Below are 12,933 nucleotides of genomic sequence, written 5' to 3'. Positions count from 1 at the left end.
ATTAGCAGTAGAACATTCAATTATTGCAATAAAGCGCTGTAAGAGACTAATCTGTATAATTTAAACTGTACCACTTTTGAATAACTGGGATGTTTGCCATGTCCTAAAACTGTACAGGTAGTTGCATTTCATTGTGGGCAGAATCTACATTTCTATCACAGTTCTGGCAATGATGAATCAGGAAACCACACCCGACGAGTACCCTATATGTTCTCATGTCAGTTCTTATAGCTCAGTCTCAAAAAAAGAGAGTTAGGGCCATGGCTTCCACTGACCAACTTATTTATTTTGGGAGAGTCTTACTGTTAAGGAAATACTCTACTGAACTATGAGTGACCTCTTCTACCTCCCCTTGAATATGTATCATTTCTAGCTAGCATATAAAATTAAAACCAGATATGTTCCACTTTACATGTACTCAGTGAAACCATGTACAGAGCATACTGCTTGCTTTGCTGAGGATGATCTTCAAGAGGAGTACATTAGGAGGAAACTACACATCAGGCACCATTTAAAACTATCTTCTCACTTCTCTTTCAGTATCCATGAGAGAGAGGTGCTGTCACAGATAGCTAATAGCTTTGCCACTGTTTTAATAATTGACTGATTGTGGAATGCTGAGTTGAATGCTCCATTTTCCTCCAAGAAACAGACTAAATTGTAATTCTGAAAATATTGAAAGTGTATTAAAAGGCTCTGAATGTTAACTATAGTATACACAGCAACTTTTTTCTTCTGTTTCAGAAACTAGCATAATGGAGGAAGTGAACAAAGATGCTCTGTATCTATTCTGTAGTAATAAGTAGATATTATATCTATCTTTACATGGCCCATTCTACCTAATTCACTGCAACAAACATGCAGAACTGTAAGTCTGTTACGTAGATAGCAAACAGATGGAACGATAAGTGTCATTCAAGTATGTATCATATCTGAAATACTTTCTATTATGTGTGTTATGTTCTGACAGTAATGGGACTTTCTTCTCCCTTATTGTGTCGTGGTTGATTAATCAATAAGAGACTCAGCAGTAAAGTAAAATTTCAGAGGCGTGCAGAGCCATCTATTACAAGTAACAGAGCTCTCATGGAGGCCTTTGTCCCTCAGCTGTATAGGAAGCTCCTTTGCTTAGAGTTACCCAGAGTCTAGGTATCACAGTGGTGAGAACTAGATTAGGCATCTACATGGAAGGCAAACTGAGTATGGTCCATGACCCCTAACTGCAGAACTTGGAGTACGATGCTTTGGATTTTTCCCCTTCCATACAAAGTTGCTCTTGCCAAAAAAAAAACCAAAAACATATCTCTGCAAAAAGCAAGGTTGTTATCAGATAGAAATCAATTAAGTGCAGTCTTATAAGACTAACAGGAAAGAGGTGATGTGATGTTATGTATATTTTTATTAAGCTGAGCTGTGCCTTCACTGCATTGAGTCATAGAGTTTCTTTTTCAGCAGAAACTGGTTAGAATGGCTGTGATGATGGGCAAGGCATAAAAATACACTCAGAATGAACAAAATGAGAAAAAAACAAACAAAAATGATAATATTTGGGGGTTTTGTGACTGTCTTGTTCACCATAGCTTTCAAATGGAGGGGTTGTACTTATTCTTGGGCATAAATTATGGATGCTAACAGAAGCTGCATGTTTATCTTTCATTGTTTCAGAAGTTTATAATCTCTTTTCTTTAGTACTGCATTGCATTTTCTTCGGCTCACTAAATTGGCCAAAAGGTACTGGAAAATAATATGAATTTTTAAATGCTTCATTCTGAAAGTAATGTTCCTTGTGATAATCTGAGATCTCCTTCATTATTACTCCACAGGCATTGATCCTTGTTAACAACAAAATCAGCAAAATAAGCCCATTAGCTTTTGCTCCTCTGAAGAAACTGGAAAGGCTTTACCTGTCTAAGAACAACTTGAAGGAACTCCCGGAAAATATGCCAAAGTCTCTTCAGGAGATACGGGCTCATGAGAATGACATCTCCAAGTTGAGGAAAGCTGTCTTTAATGGACTGAATCAAGTGATTGTCTTAGGTATGATCATGAGAAATTATAACAAAAGCAACTCAGTATTTTTTCAAGATGTTTTTAGTTCAATCAGTGATTTTATGTAGAAAGCCAAGAAACACTCCAATAAATAGTACCTCCAAATTAGTTTTGATTGGAAGGATATAGGTACCTACACTGCATCACAGCTCATGACCATGTTTTGTTGGCAGAACTAGGCACCAATCCAATCAAGAGTTCAGGCATTGAAAACGGAGCTTTTCAGGGGATGAAGAGGCTCTCCTACATCCGTATTGCAGACACCAACATTACTAGCATCCCAAAAGGTAAGAAATTGAATTAATATTTCAGAAATTTGCACAGGTATACTATAGTGACTTCCAATAAGTTGGGGAAAAAATGTTGTGGAATCTTTTTGAGCCAGTCCTTGCATTATTTTTTACTTGACTATGGTTTTTGATCAGTTTACTCTACTTAGTAGTTTGGAAAATTTTGTCTCTCTGTTATGAGAAGTTCCACGAGAGGTGCAGGGTGAAAAGTAAGCCATTTTATATTATTTGGCTCTTCTTGTTCCATAGCTGAAATATAAAGTGGAAGAATGTTTTTAATCTCCAACTCTGGTTTCTGAGCCTGATCAATATTGGGCAGATGTGAACTCATGTAGAATTAACTGAAATTCTAAAAGTATAAAATCAGCCCTCCACAATCTGGGTTTGAAGCCAAAAAAACTGTCAGTGTGTTCCACATTATACAAAATAGTAACCTTTGTATTTTTTAAAAGTGCTTAATTGTTAATTGCTATGAAATAAGAAAAACTTCATTGTAATATATTAAAAATAAAACAAACAAAGAATAATGGTTCCAATCCAGAGCAAATTCCATTCAATTTATTCATACTTCAGCCAACAGATCATTTTAGAATGGCTGAAAACTTTTTGAAAGTTAATATTGGTTGTTATTTTTTTCTTCCCACATTTCCTGTTTTGGATGTTCCTTTGAGGGACCTCAGATAGGTAAAATATGTTTCCTTTTTTTTTCCTGATAAATAGAATCTGTAAACTAGTATGTGCCCTAACTAAAAAAAAAAAACATAACCCATTAAAGTTATTGTACACCATCCTTACAATTGCATTTTCTACTGCCGTTACTTGTTAAATATCTAGGTGCCAAATAATTAAATATTTATATATGTGGATAGTCTGGCTAAAATGAAAGTTATTTCTCTTACACTATTACATATGTCCCATTTACATAATCAGGAAGGCTTGAAGTCATATCTGGGAAGACTTTCAAGAGTATTTTTCAAGAGTTAACTGTTCTATAATGACCTTAGGAGCTTGGTCTTATTTCATGCTAAATAAATGGTTACTAGCTGTTTTAATTTTCCCTGATTGTGAAAGTTCTTTGTTTCATTCAATGAAATGTTCTTGGCATGTTTAGTAAAAGTCTTTTTTTAACTCTAAAAGACCTTAGTATAATGCAAGCCTTTTTTTTAAAAGATAGCAATCCAGTATAATCAAAAGTAATTTGATGGTGTTCTCATTTTCAGGCCTTCCCCCATCCCTTACTGAACTTCACCTTGATGGCAACAAAATCAGCAAAATTGATGCTGAAAGTCTGTCTGGACTCACCAACTTGGCAAAGTATGAAATAGTTTCATCTATTCACATAAAATATTAGTTGAAATTGTAATTGTCATACACACACAATTAGAAAACATCAGTCTGGGCTTCATGAGTGTTGTCATCATTGAAGCAGTACATAACTTAGCAGGAAAAGCTTCTAAGGATTTGAGTACCGACTTAAAAAAGAAAAACTTTTTTTTTCTTAACAAAACCTTCCATCTATTTTCAGCTATGAGTGATGTATGCCTAAGAAAACTGTTTGTTTTATTTATTAAAAAACAAACAAACAAACAAACAAAACAAACAGAAAGAAAAAAATTATGAAGAGAAAGGTAAGTCTCCAATAAGTTCCAGGAACATGATTTTAAAAAAATAAATCAAAAAGTGTCAATGTCAGAATGATTTTACTCTGCTAATCTGTGAATATGTTGTTATAAGTTTCTCTAACTATAAGAAAATGTAAATAGAATTCCCAAAGAACAATTATATGGAATTATTTGTGAATTCGTTCATATCACAAAACACAGTAACAGAGTAAAATGGGCCTTTACTATGACTTATTTTTATGATGTAATAATTTAAAGCTTTAGTATAAAAATAATTTATTTGATCAAGAAGACTGTTAATCAGATTGTTAGTAAAATTACTGGATGTAATTCGTGGATCTTCATCTTAATCATTCTGCGTGTCATAATGAAGACAGAAAACAGAAATTAAATAGAGATTATTGAGCCACAGGAGTTAAGTTTACCACTATTTATAGTAGCTTGGACAGCAACTTAATGCAATGAAGTATATAGTAACACATATTTTGGATCTGACAATTCCAAGTGATAAAGCTTAGAGTAATTTTCTGGAGCTTATAAAATAAGACATTTCATCTTAGTTTTTTGTTCATATTTGATCACAGGCTCATCTCTGCTCAAAAGAAGTCTGTTCCTTGATTTTAATGAAAAAATAAAAGTACCATAATTATTGGTTAGAGGACTATGAGTCAGTTATTTTTTATAACAGGGGCTTAGTATAAAATGTAACATTCTTCAGCGGAATTATAAAGAAAACTTCCAAAACTTTACTGGAGGTGTGGGTTGTGGAGTGTGCGAGTTGTCCTACATGGGAGAGTTTTTTTGCTCTTTCACATTTACACTGGGAAAACACCACAGGCAGCATCATATGGACATGTTGAAAGTCCATCTGAAGACATAAAGTTTTACACAATAAGTGCCAATATAAAAATATCTAACCTTGGACTGCCTCTGTTATGGCTGTACTTTATGGAGAAACAAGATACTCTACTGATCATGGTGTAGAAATGTGAAGCTGCTGTTAGCAGGCACCAAGTCTTAAACCACTACTCTCTGCTCTGTGCTTAAGGAAGTAACCTAAGCATAGTCAGAAATCCTCTTTTGCAAAGATGAGAGGTACAGCAGGATATAGATTGGTAAACAAGGAGCAAGAAGGATTGGATGTAATAGAGAAGGCAGATGAAGAAAGGAGGGAGCTACAAGAGAACTCCAGGGGAGCATGTGGGATGATCTAAGGGCAGCGTGCACCTTGAACCACAGAAACAAGCCACCAAAACCAGCTTTCATTTATACATCTAAGTCTTTAGAGACATTAGGACAGGATCAGACAACCTGGATCATGCCAACTGAAGCTCAGTAGTCTAATAGGCACCCTAAAGCACAGTTAAATTTTGAGAAACAGGCCTTTTTCTGATGTGTTAAGGTATTTTAAACTGTAAAATGTTCCATGAGAGAACTTGGTGTAGATCTACTGCTCATTCTCTTTTGAGTCCTTGAGTTCCAGTAGATGGCTAGTTCTTGTCCTGTTCTTTTGTTCATTCTCCTTGTAAAATTACTCGAGTCTTTCAAAGGCCTTCAGAGAGTATGCAGTACCATAAGCAGAAGTTGAATGATATAATGATAATTATGATTGCTCACATCAGATGCCAAGCTTATTTGAACATATTTCTTTAAACTAGTTTTCCATGGTGACTCTAGTTCACACATAATTGTGAAAATTAGCCTGGTCTGTTCTACAACAGTAATGTAGAGAAAGAATCAACCCAAGGAAGATGGTTATGAAGGCAAGCTTGACATGTTTTCATTGTTGGTTTGTTGGGGGTGTGTATGTGTGTTGGTTTTGTTTCATTGTTATTGTTTGGTTTTATTTTCTAGATTGGGTCTCAGTTTCAACAGTATTTCTTCAGTTGAGAATGGCTCTCTTAACAATGTACCTCATCTGAGAGAGCTCCATCTGAACAACAATGAACTTGTCAGAGTACCCGGTGGGCTGGGTGACCACAAATATATCCAGGTAAAGTTTATCATACTGCCTCAGAGAGCAATAGTTCCAAATGGTATTTGTGTGTTTATTCAGTATTGAAGAGAAACACACTCAGTATTTGTGCAAAAGGCAACTTGATGCAAGTTTCATAAACTCTTGAATTGTTATGGAAAGGTTTCATACAACAGGAAGACTCATGATTTTTGTGGAAGTGGCTATGGAGGTATATAGAACTGGAGGTATACATTTGTTGTCTCCATATATCTTAGGGACCACAATGAATACAAGATTGTTTATGTGCTTAGATTTCCTCTTTACTCAAAAAATACTTTCAAAGAACATTTCTTCTGCTGACTTTTGGGGTTTTTTATTTCTACTCAGTGACATTTTACAACCTTTCCCAAAAACTTTCCTTTGTTATCTCACAAAACTGTGCCTTCAGGAGGGCAGAGACACAATAGGCATTTCACTTCAGCAGTATTTTTAGGGTACTTGTGGCTGAATATCAAAAATATGGCCTCTTGTAAGCAACTAAAATCCATCTTCACATGGAGTAAGATTTTACAGGGAAGAAACCTCCCAAAGAATGAAGACTCTCAAACATGTGTGTAGCTTGGGAAAATTCATAAGAAATCATTACTCTGGAGCAGACTAATATTCATCAGCTATTTTAAATCATCATTAGTGGTTACTTTAGCTCTGAGTCCTGTACAGTTGCACTCATGAGAGTGAAGGCACTACAGCTGGAAAGAAGCTAATTAGCATCAAATGCATTCTCTGTATACAGCACGTGCTTCTGAGCCACAGTGCTTTATTAATAATTACACATATTTGACTCCTCTTTTGGTTACAGTATGACCAAATGTTGGTAATGTTATTAGATTACCTTGCACAGTTTCTACACTTTCTATAGAAACTATTGTATTGAGTGAACTGCTGGTATTTCAAAATGTAAGCAGAATCAAAGATGTGTTTGGGAAACAAGGTATAATGTTGAATAACACATAGCAAGCATTTTATAAATGATATCAAATAATATAATTTGATAAATGATATCAAATAATTTATCTTATTTGCCACAGTAGCTCTAATTCTCACATCTTTACTTCCATGCTTTTCAGGTGGTCTATCTTCATAACAACAAAATTGCTTCCATTGGTATCAACGACTTTTGCCCCCTTGGCTACAACACCAAAAAGGCTAGCTATTCCGGTGTGAGTCTCTTCAGCAATCCTGTGCAGTACTGGGAAATCCAGCCCTCTGCTTTCCGATGTATCCACGAACGTTCTGCAGTACAGATTGGAAATTACAAATAGGTGTCTAAAGATGGGGTTCGGTTGTGTTTCAGCTGAAGTATCTGTTGTTACAGGCCTGTTCAAAAAATCGTTGCTAACTATTAACGCCAAATACCAGAAACTTCACTTTAAAGTGGAGATGATCCATTGATGTAGAATAAATGAAACATTACAGATGTACAAGAGCAAGCAAAACATCAAAAAGAATTGTCAACTGTGCTTTAAAGTGACTTATTTCAGCCTTCTTTTCCAGCATGCTTTCTGTGGCATTATTCAGTTTGCTGAATGCTACAGGTTTTCAAATTCCACTGTATATGAGATTCGGAGTAAATATTTGTCAAGCTATGATATAGAAAAAAAAAAAAAGATAGTGAATGAGGTTATTTTTATAGCCACATACACACAAAAATAGTAGAGGAAAAAAGACTCAAATCATCTTGAGACTTGAGAAGGTGAGAGTTACCTCCTTTAAATTTATTTCAAGCCCTGGAGGTTTAAAAATATCCACTATAACTCTAAGATAATTCTGAATGTATCTATTTAGCAGAGGCAAATAAAGTTGTTGCTAATGCCATTATTTTGGGAAAAATAAAAAAAAAAATCTTATTGTATACATAATTCTTTAAAGGTTGCCATTGTTCTAGAGCAATGTTATTCAAAATTAGCCTAACATCATTCTATTGAACAAAATATTCAGTAGTCTGCAGTAAAAAATGTGTAATCTATACCTGGAGCTCAATAACTAAATTTCTTTAGTGCAAATCCCTCTCACCATAGTCACAAGAGCAGTTTTAATGACTTTGCTGCCTTGCAGAGTATGGTATAAGGGTTTAGTAATTGATATCAATCCATGTATGTTTCTACAACAACAACAAAAGAAAAAAAAAAAAAAAAACAAAACCCAACAGTTCCCTGTTCATTTGTACTGCATTGTACATTTTTCAGCATCCTTTACTGTTTTTGTTGTTTAAACAAAGTTTTTAATTGTAAAGTAGACATATGCAGGCTCCTCCATCTGACGAATTTGTGGAATTTAGATTGTATGCAAAAGCATAAGTGTAGAAATATACGAAGTGAAATAACTGCAAATATGGACATTGCTGGGACATCTATTTAGAGTGATTTGGAGCTCTCTTTAAATTGGGATTCTTCAACCCATACCAGTGAGTAGCAAGCACATCAAAGGTAGGCTGCACATTTCTGCTGTCAATCTACAAAGCTAAACCTATACTCAATAAAAACATCACCTGAAAAGAATTTTCTGCAGTCTCTTAATACTCCAAGGTCAATCTCTCTAATTTGTAAAACTTCTATGTCATTTATATTAAAGAATAATGTAATACAGGCAAACTCCAAAGTGTTTGTCTTTCATTCTGTTTTGATAGCATAACACAGTGTGTCTGAACCTTAATTAAGTCTTGAAAACTGAACATCTTTGGTATGGTGATAGCTAAAGTAAAAGCAAGTTATGTGAAAATCTTTTGTCTCAAGGAACTTTTTCATACCTAACATTTGGGGTTTTCTGTGGAAAACAAATATAGTCTTTTTATAGCTGTCATTTAATCAGTAGTAAATAATTGGAAACAATTATGACTCACTAAAGCCATTACACTGAAAAAGCATATTTGCACTCTTCTTAGCTGTATTCTACATATAGTAGCCAATGATTTCTCCCACTTGCCTCTGTTTTTTTCTTCTGGGTTTCACATTTTCAGAGTGTTATTTTTAAATAAAACAAACAGTACATGAGCTCTTTCTGTCACTGAAGGGAAAACCCTCCAGAATATCATCAGTTAGATTATTTTCTTTTGGTTCTTGGTTGGATATTTGCTATTGTGCAGACAGAGTCTTCATGCAGAAAAACTACACACTGGCATTTCAAGAGAGAACAAGGGCATTTTAAGTATAGGGTTTGCATGTGCCTGGTTCAAGTTAGCAGAGGCAGGTACAACTTACAGCAAGACATTCACACAACAAATAATAACAATTACATATTACATAAAGCTTCATATTCACAAGCTTTCCATTTCTCCATCCATAGTTTTAAAATTTCCTATACTAAGGCTTTGCTTTCAAATTAGAAGGAACTTAAGGTCCAGAAGAAAATATCTGAGTCTGGTCCTCCATAATACCCGTGATATGTTCTCTACTCCTTCCTGCGTGCTGCTGAAGTTTTCCCCTCCCGCAAAATACATTCCCTGCAAATAAACGAGGGCTATAAAGATAGCAGGGCTTTCCTCATTCCCAGTCTTGCTCAATGAAACAGAATAAGCAAATCCTATAACAAGAGACCTAAGCAAGATCACAAAAAATTTGAAAGGTAAACACACTGTTGGTTTCCATAAACTGTGCAGCCACACCAGTACTGTTTGACTGATGGGACCCTATCCACACACACCATCTGCAAAGACTTCAAAGAAGCGGGAAGCCCAGTACTTTTAAAACAGCTTTTCGTATAAATATAGAACAGATGGCTCTCCCACTTAAAAAGAAAACAAGAAAAGGAAAAAAATAAAAGAAAGAAAAGAAGAACAAACAAAATCTATAAACAGCTGGGAGGAAAGAAATAAGGGAACTAAAGTAGAATCCCTTTGGGCCCAACATTTCTCTGTTAAGTATGAAAATGGTAAATGGTCACAACTGTAGTACTCAAATATATAAGGAACAATACTCTTGTTTCCTAGTGCAGCCCAAAAGCACCTGAAGGCAAGGTTGTGTCCATTTTGGGCTGGTTTCTCCTATAGTGAACCAGGTTATGGACAGTCATCATATTTTTGATTGCTGATGTATAAATGACATTAAATCTAATTTCATTTCCAGACTGGATTCACCTCCTAAATTCTTGACATCAATGTGTTGCTCTAATTTCCAGGACTATAGATTTCTTTCAGTTGTCTCCATAAAGTCAAATGTTCTAAGCACAAGGTTGGCAACAGCACTTTGGCCCATAACTTGGTTATTGGGTTTTGTTTTTTTTTGAGCTGCTATCGAACCTCTCTGTTTTAATCTATTTCTGCTTATGCTTGTTATTTTTCTAAAAAGAGATAGCATTTTCTAAAAAAAATAAGAGAAAGCTGAGAAATTATTTTTGTCTGAAGCAAACGTTAACACATCTCTAATGTCAAATGTAAAATAGCTAGAGAATATTAGAGACTTTCTGATCCCACCACTACTCTGAAGTGCCATCTAGTGTCACTGAGGGACAGTAACAAAGTTACTGTTCATTAGTGAAAACCAGGAGGAAAGAAGTTTATGAGGTTTTATGAAAAGACGGTATACAAATTCACATACTCTGCTGTTTCTGTTTTATATTTTTATTAAGTCAGATGTGCATAGTTGTGAAATTATTAGCCTTTTTGTATATCCACAGTTAAATACTCTTATTTGAACAAGGATGGGTTTTTGCTCATCCTCTCTGAGCGCACACATTGCTCTGAAAACAGTTTTGCTTCAGAGACTGGCCTACATCTTTCAATTTTTAATTTTTTTTTTTTTTTTTAAAGAGGTGGCCTAATTTAGTTGAAACTAGTTCATTCAATTAAAAGAAAAATAAACTAAGGAGCACGTTAGTGACAGGTTGCACACACTGAAGGGGAAACATGGGCTGTGAGATAGATGTTGAATATTAAATGCATCATCTTCAAACTGAAATACTGAAACTAAAAATAGTTGATAAATTTTAGCATAAAATATTACCTTAGCAATGCTCCAGCAGCTCCATCTGCAAAAGAACAAAGTATCTGTAGATGTCCTGACAAGCTACAAAAACTGTTTGGCTGTTTGAATTACACTCAAGACAAACACTCAAACAGCTAGAGTCATTCAATGGCTACATTTTAAGTGACATAAACCAGCCTTTGGCCTCCTGCCCTACTTCCTGCTCTGGAAGTTCAGGGCTGTTAGTGTACTATAAGTGCTTGAGGATCAGTCTGGATACAGGCACTACAGAAGGCTGTTTACCCTACATGTTTAACTCCACACTTTTCTTTCTGAGATATAAAGATGTGGTTTCTTCAAAACTGCTTTGTCAGGCAATTCCCTTACTCAGTATGTGTATTATGCTGCTTGAAAGCTTTGGAGACTAGCTCATGTGGGTATCTTAAATCAGAAAACCAGAAGAATGTTAATGCTCTTCTACTGCGTGCTTGAGCTGGGACAGAAATCTGTGAGAGAAAGAATCAAAGAAAAGAAAAATGGTATTGTCTTAATAATATATATATGTTCTCTCATCTTTTTACATTATAGCAGGGAACTAATAGTAAAATTATAATGGTGTCATGAGAGGCAACGATGTTGTATTTCTATATCCACATGTATGTCTGCAGCAAGCAACATAGTGAAGAAGCTTTTGAAAAATAAAATTTTTCAAAATTTACCCACACAAATAGTTTCAGTATTTTCAGTCAGAGGAATTGAAAGCTACAGGTGGTCACTTAATTTTGAAGGGAAATTGAACAAAAGTCTAAATACAAAAATCTGTTTTTAAACAAACAAAAAAAAAAACCTGTCTAAATGACCTCCATTCAGAAAAGTTTCTTTCAAAGAATGTCCCAGGTACTGTCTTTGGCTCACACCCAGATGGAGAGAAGATGAAAATTATGATTTCTGGTGGTAAATCTCAAGATATTTTGTTTAGATGTACAAGTATTAATTGGTAGATTGTATTGCTTCTAGCATGTGACAGAACAGATAGTAGAATACATACTGCTTTATTCTACATACTCCCTGGATGAAGGGATAGAATGTACCATCAGCAAGTTTGCTGATGATACAAAACTGGGGGAGGGGGTAGCTGATACACCTGAAGGCTGTGCTACCGTTCAGTTGGACTTTGCTAAGCTGGAGAGTTGGGCAGAGAGAAACCTAATGAGGTTCAACAAGGACAAGTGTAGGGTCCTGCACTTGGGGAGGAATAACTTCAAGTACCAGTAGAGGTTGGGGCTGACTTACTAGAGAGCATCTCTGCAGACAAGAACCTGGGAATTCTGGTGGATGACACTTTGACTGTGAGCCGGTTCTGTGCCCTTGCAGCCAGGAGGGCCAATGGTACCTTGGGGTGCATCAGGAAGAGTGTGGCCAGCAAGCTGAGGGAGCTTTAACCTACCCCTCTACTTGGCTCTAGAGAGTACTGTGGAGTACTGTGTCCCACTCTAGGCTCCTCAGTACAACAAAGACAGGAAGAGGGTCCAGTGAAGGGCCACAAAAACAATTAGGGGTCTGGAGCATTTCTCTTATGAGGAGAGACTCTCTGGAGAAGAGAGGGTCAGAGGGAATCTCATGAATGCATGCAAATATCTCCAAGGTGGATGTCAGTAACATGGTTCGGACTCTTTTCAATGGTGTCCAGAGACAGGACAACAAGTAATGGCCATAAACTAAAAGTTTAAAACCACAAGAAGTTCCACCTCATCATGAGGAAGGACTTTTTTACACTGAGGGTGGCAGAGCCCTGGAACAGGCTACCCAGGAAGGTCATGGAGTCTCCTTGTCTGGAGACAGTCAAAACTCACTCGGGTGTGTTCCTGTGTAACCTGCTCTAAGTTACTTTGGCAGGGTTGTTGGCCTAGATGATCTCCAGAGGTCCCTTCCAACCCTAATGATTCTGTGGTTCTGTATAAATGGTTATAATCTGCTAAACATTCTATATTCATATCTAATGTGAAATCAAGCAAAAATTTTCCAACTCTTTATGTTATTGTCTCAACAGGATTGAA

The 12,933-nt window shown here is 35.9% G+C and overlaps 1 protein-coding gene across 2 annotated transcripts in view; it reads left to right on the top strand.

The window, feature by feature from the left end:
• DCN (decorin) overlaps positions 1 to 8,572 on the top strand; it is a 39,436-nt gene extending 30,864 nt beyond the window's left edge. For both annotated transcript variants that reach the window (XM_027903162.1, XM_027903161.1), the window contains exons 4-8: positions 1,824 to 2,037; positions 2,223 to 2,336; positions 3,560 to 3,653; positions 5,816 to 5,954; positions 7,046 to 8,572. In XM_027903162.1, the coding sequence (XP_027758963.1) occupies positions 1,824 to 2,037; positions 2,223 to 2,336; positions 3,560 to 3,653; positions 5,816 to 5,954; positions 7,046 to 7,240 (756 nt within the window). In that variant the 3' untranslated portion in view covers positions 7,241 to 8,572. The remainder of the gene's footprint in view (positions 1 to 1,823; positions 2,038 to 2,222; positions 2,337 to 3,559; positions 3,654 to 5,815; positions 5,955 to 7,045) is intronic.
• The last annotated feature ends 4,361 nt before the right edge of the window (positions 8,573 to 12,933 follow it).

This window comes from Empidonax traillii, unplaced genomic scaffold, assembly GCF_003031625.1.
Source record: "Empidonax traillii isolate 1590-97213 ecotype Southwest subspecies unplaced genomic scaffold, ASM303162v1 scaffold939:size232133, whole genome shotgun sequence".
NCBI classification, from domain to species: Eukaryota; Metazoa; Chordata; class Aves; order Passeriformes; family Tyrannidae; genus Empidonax; species Empidonax traillii.
Note: the sequence above shows the minus strand (reverse complement) of the source record. Positions and strands in the feature narration are given on the sequence as shown.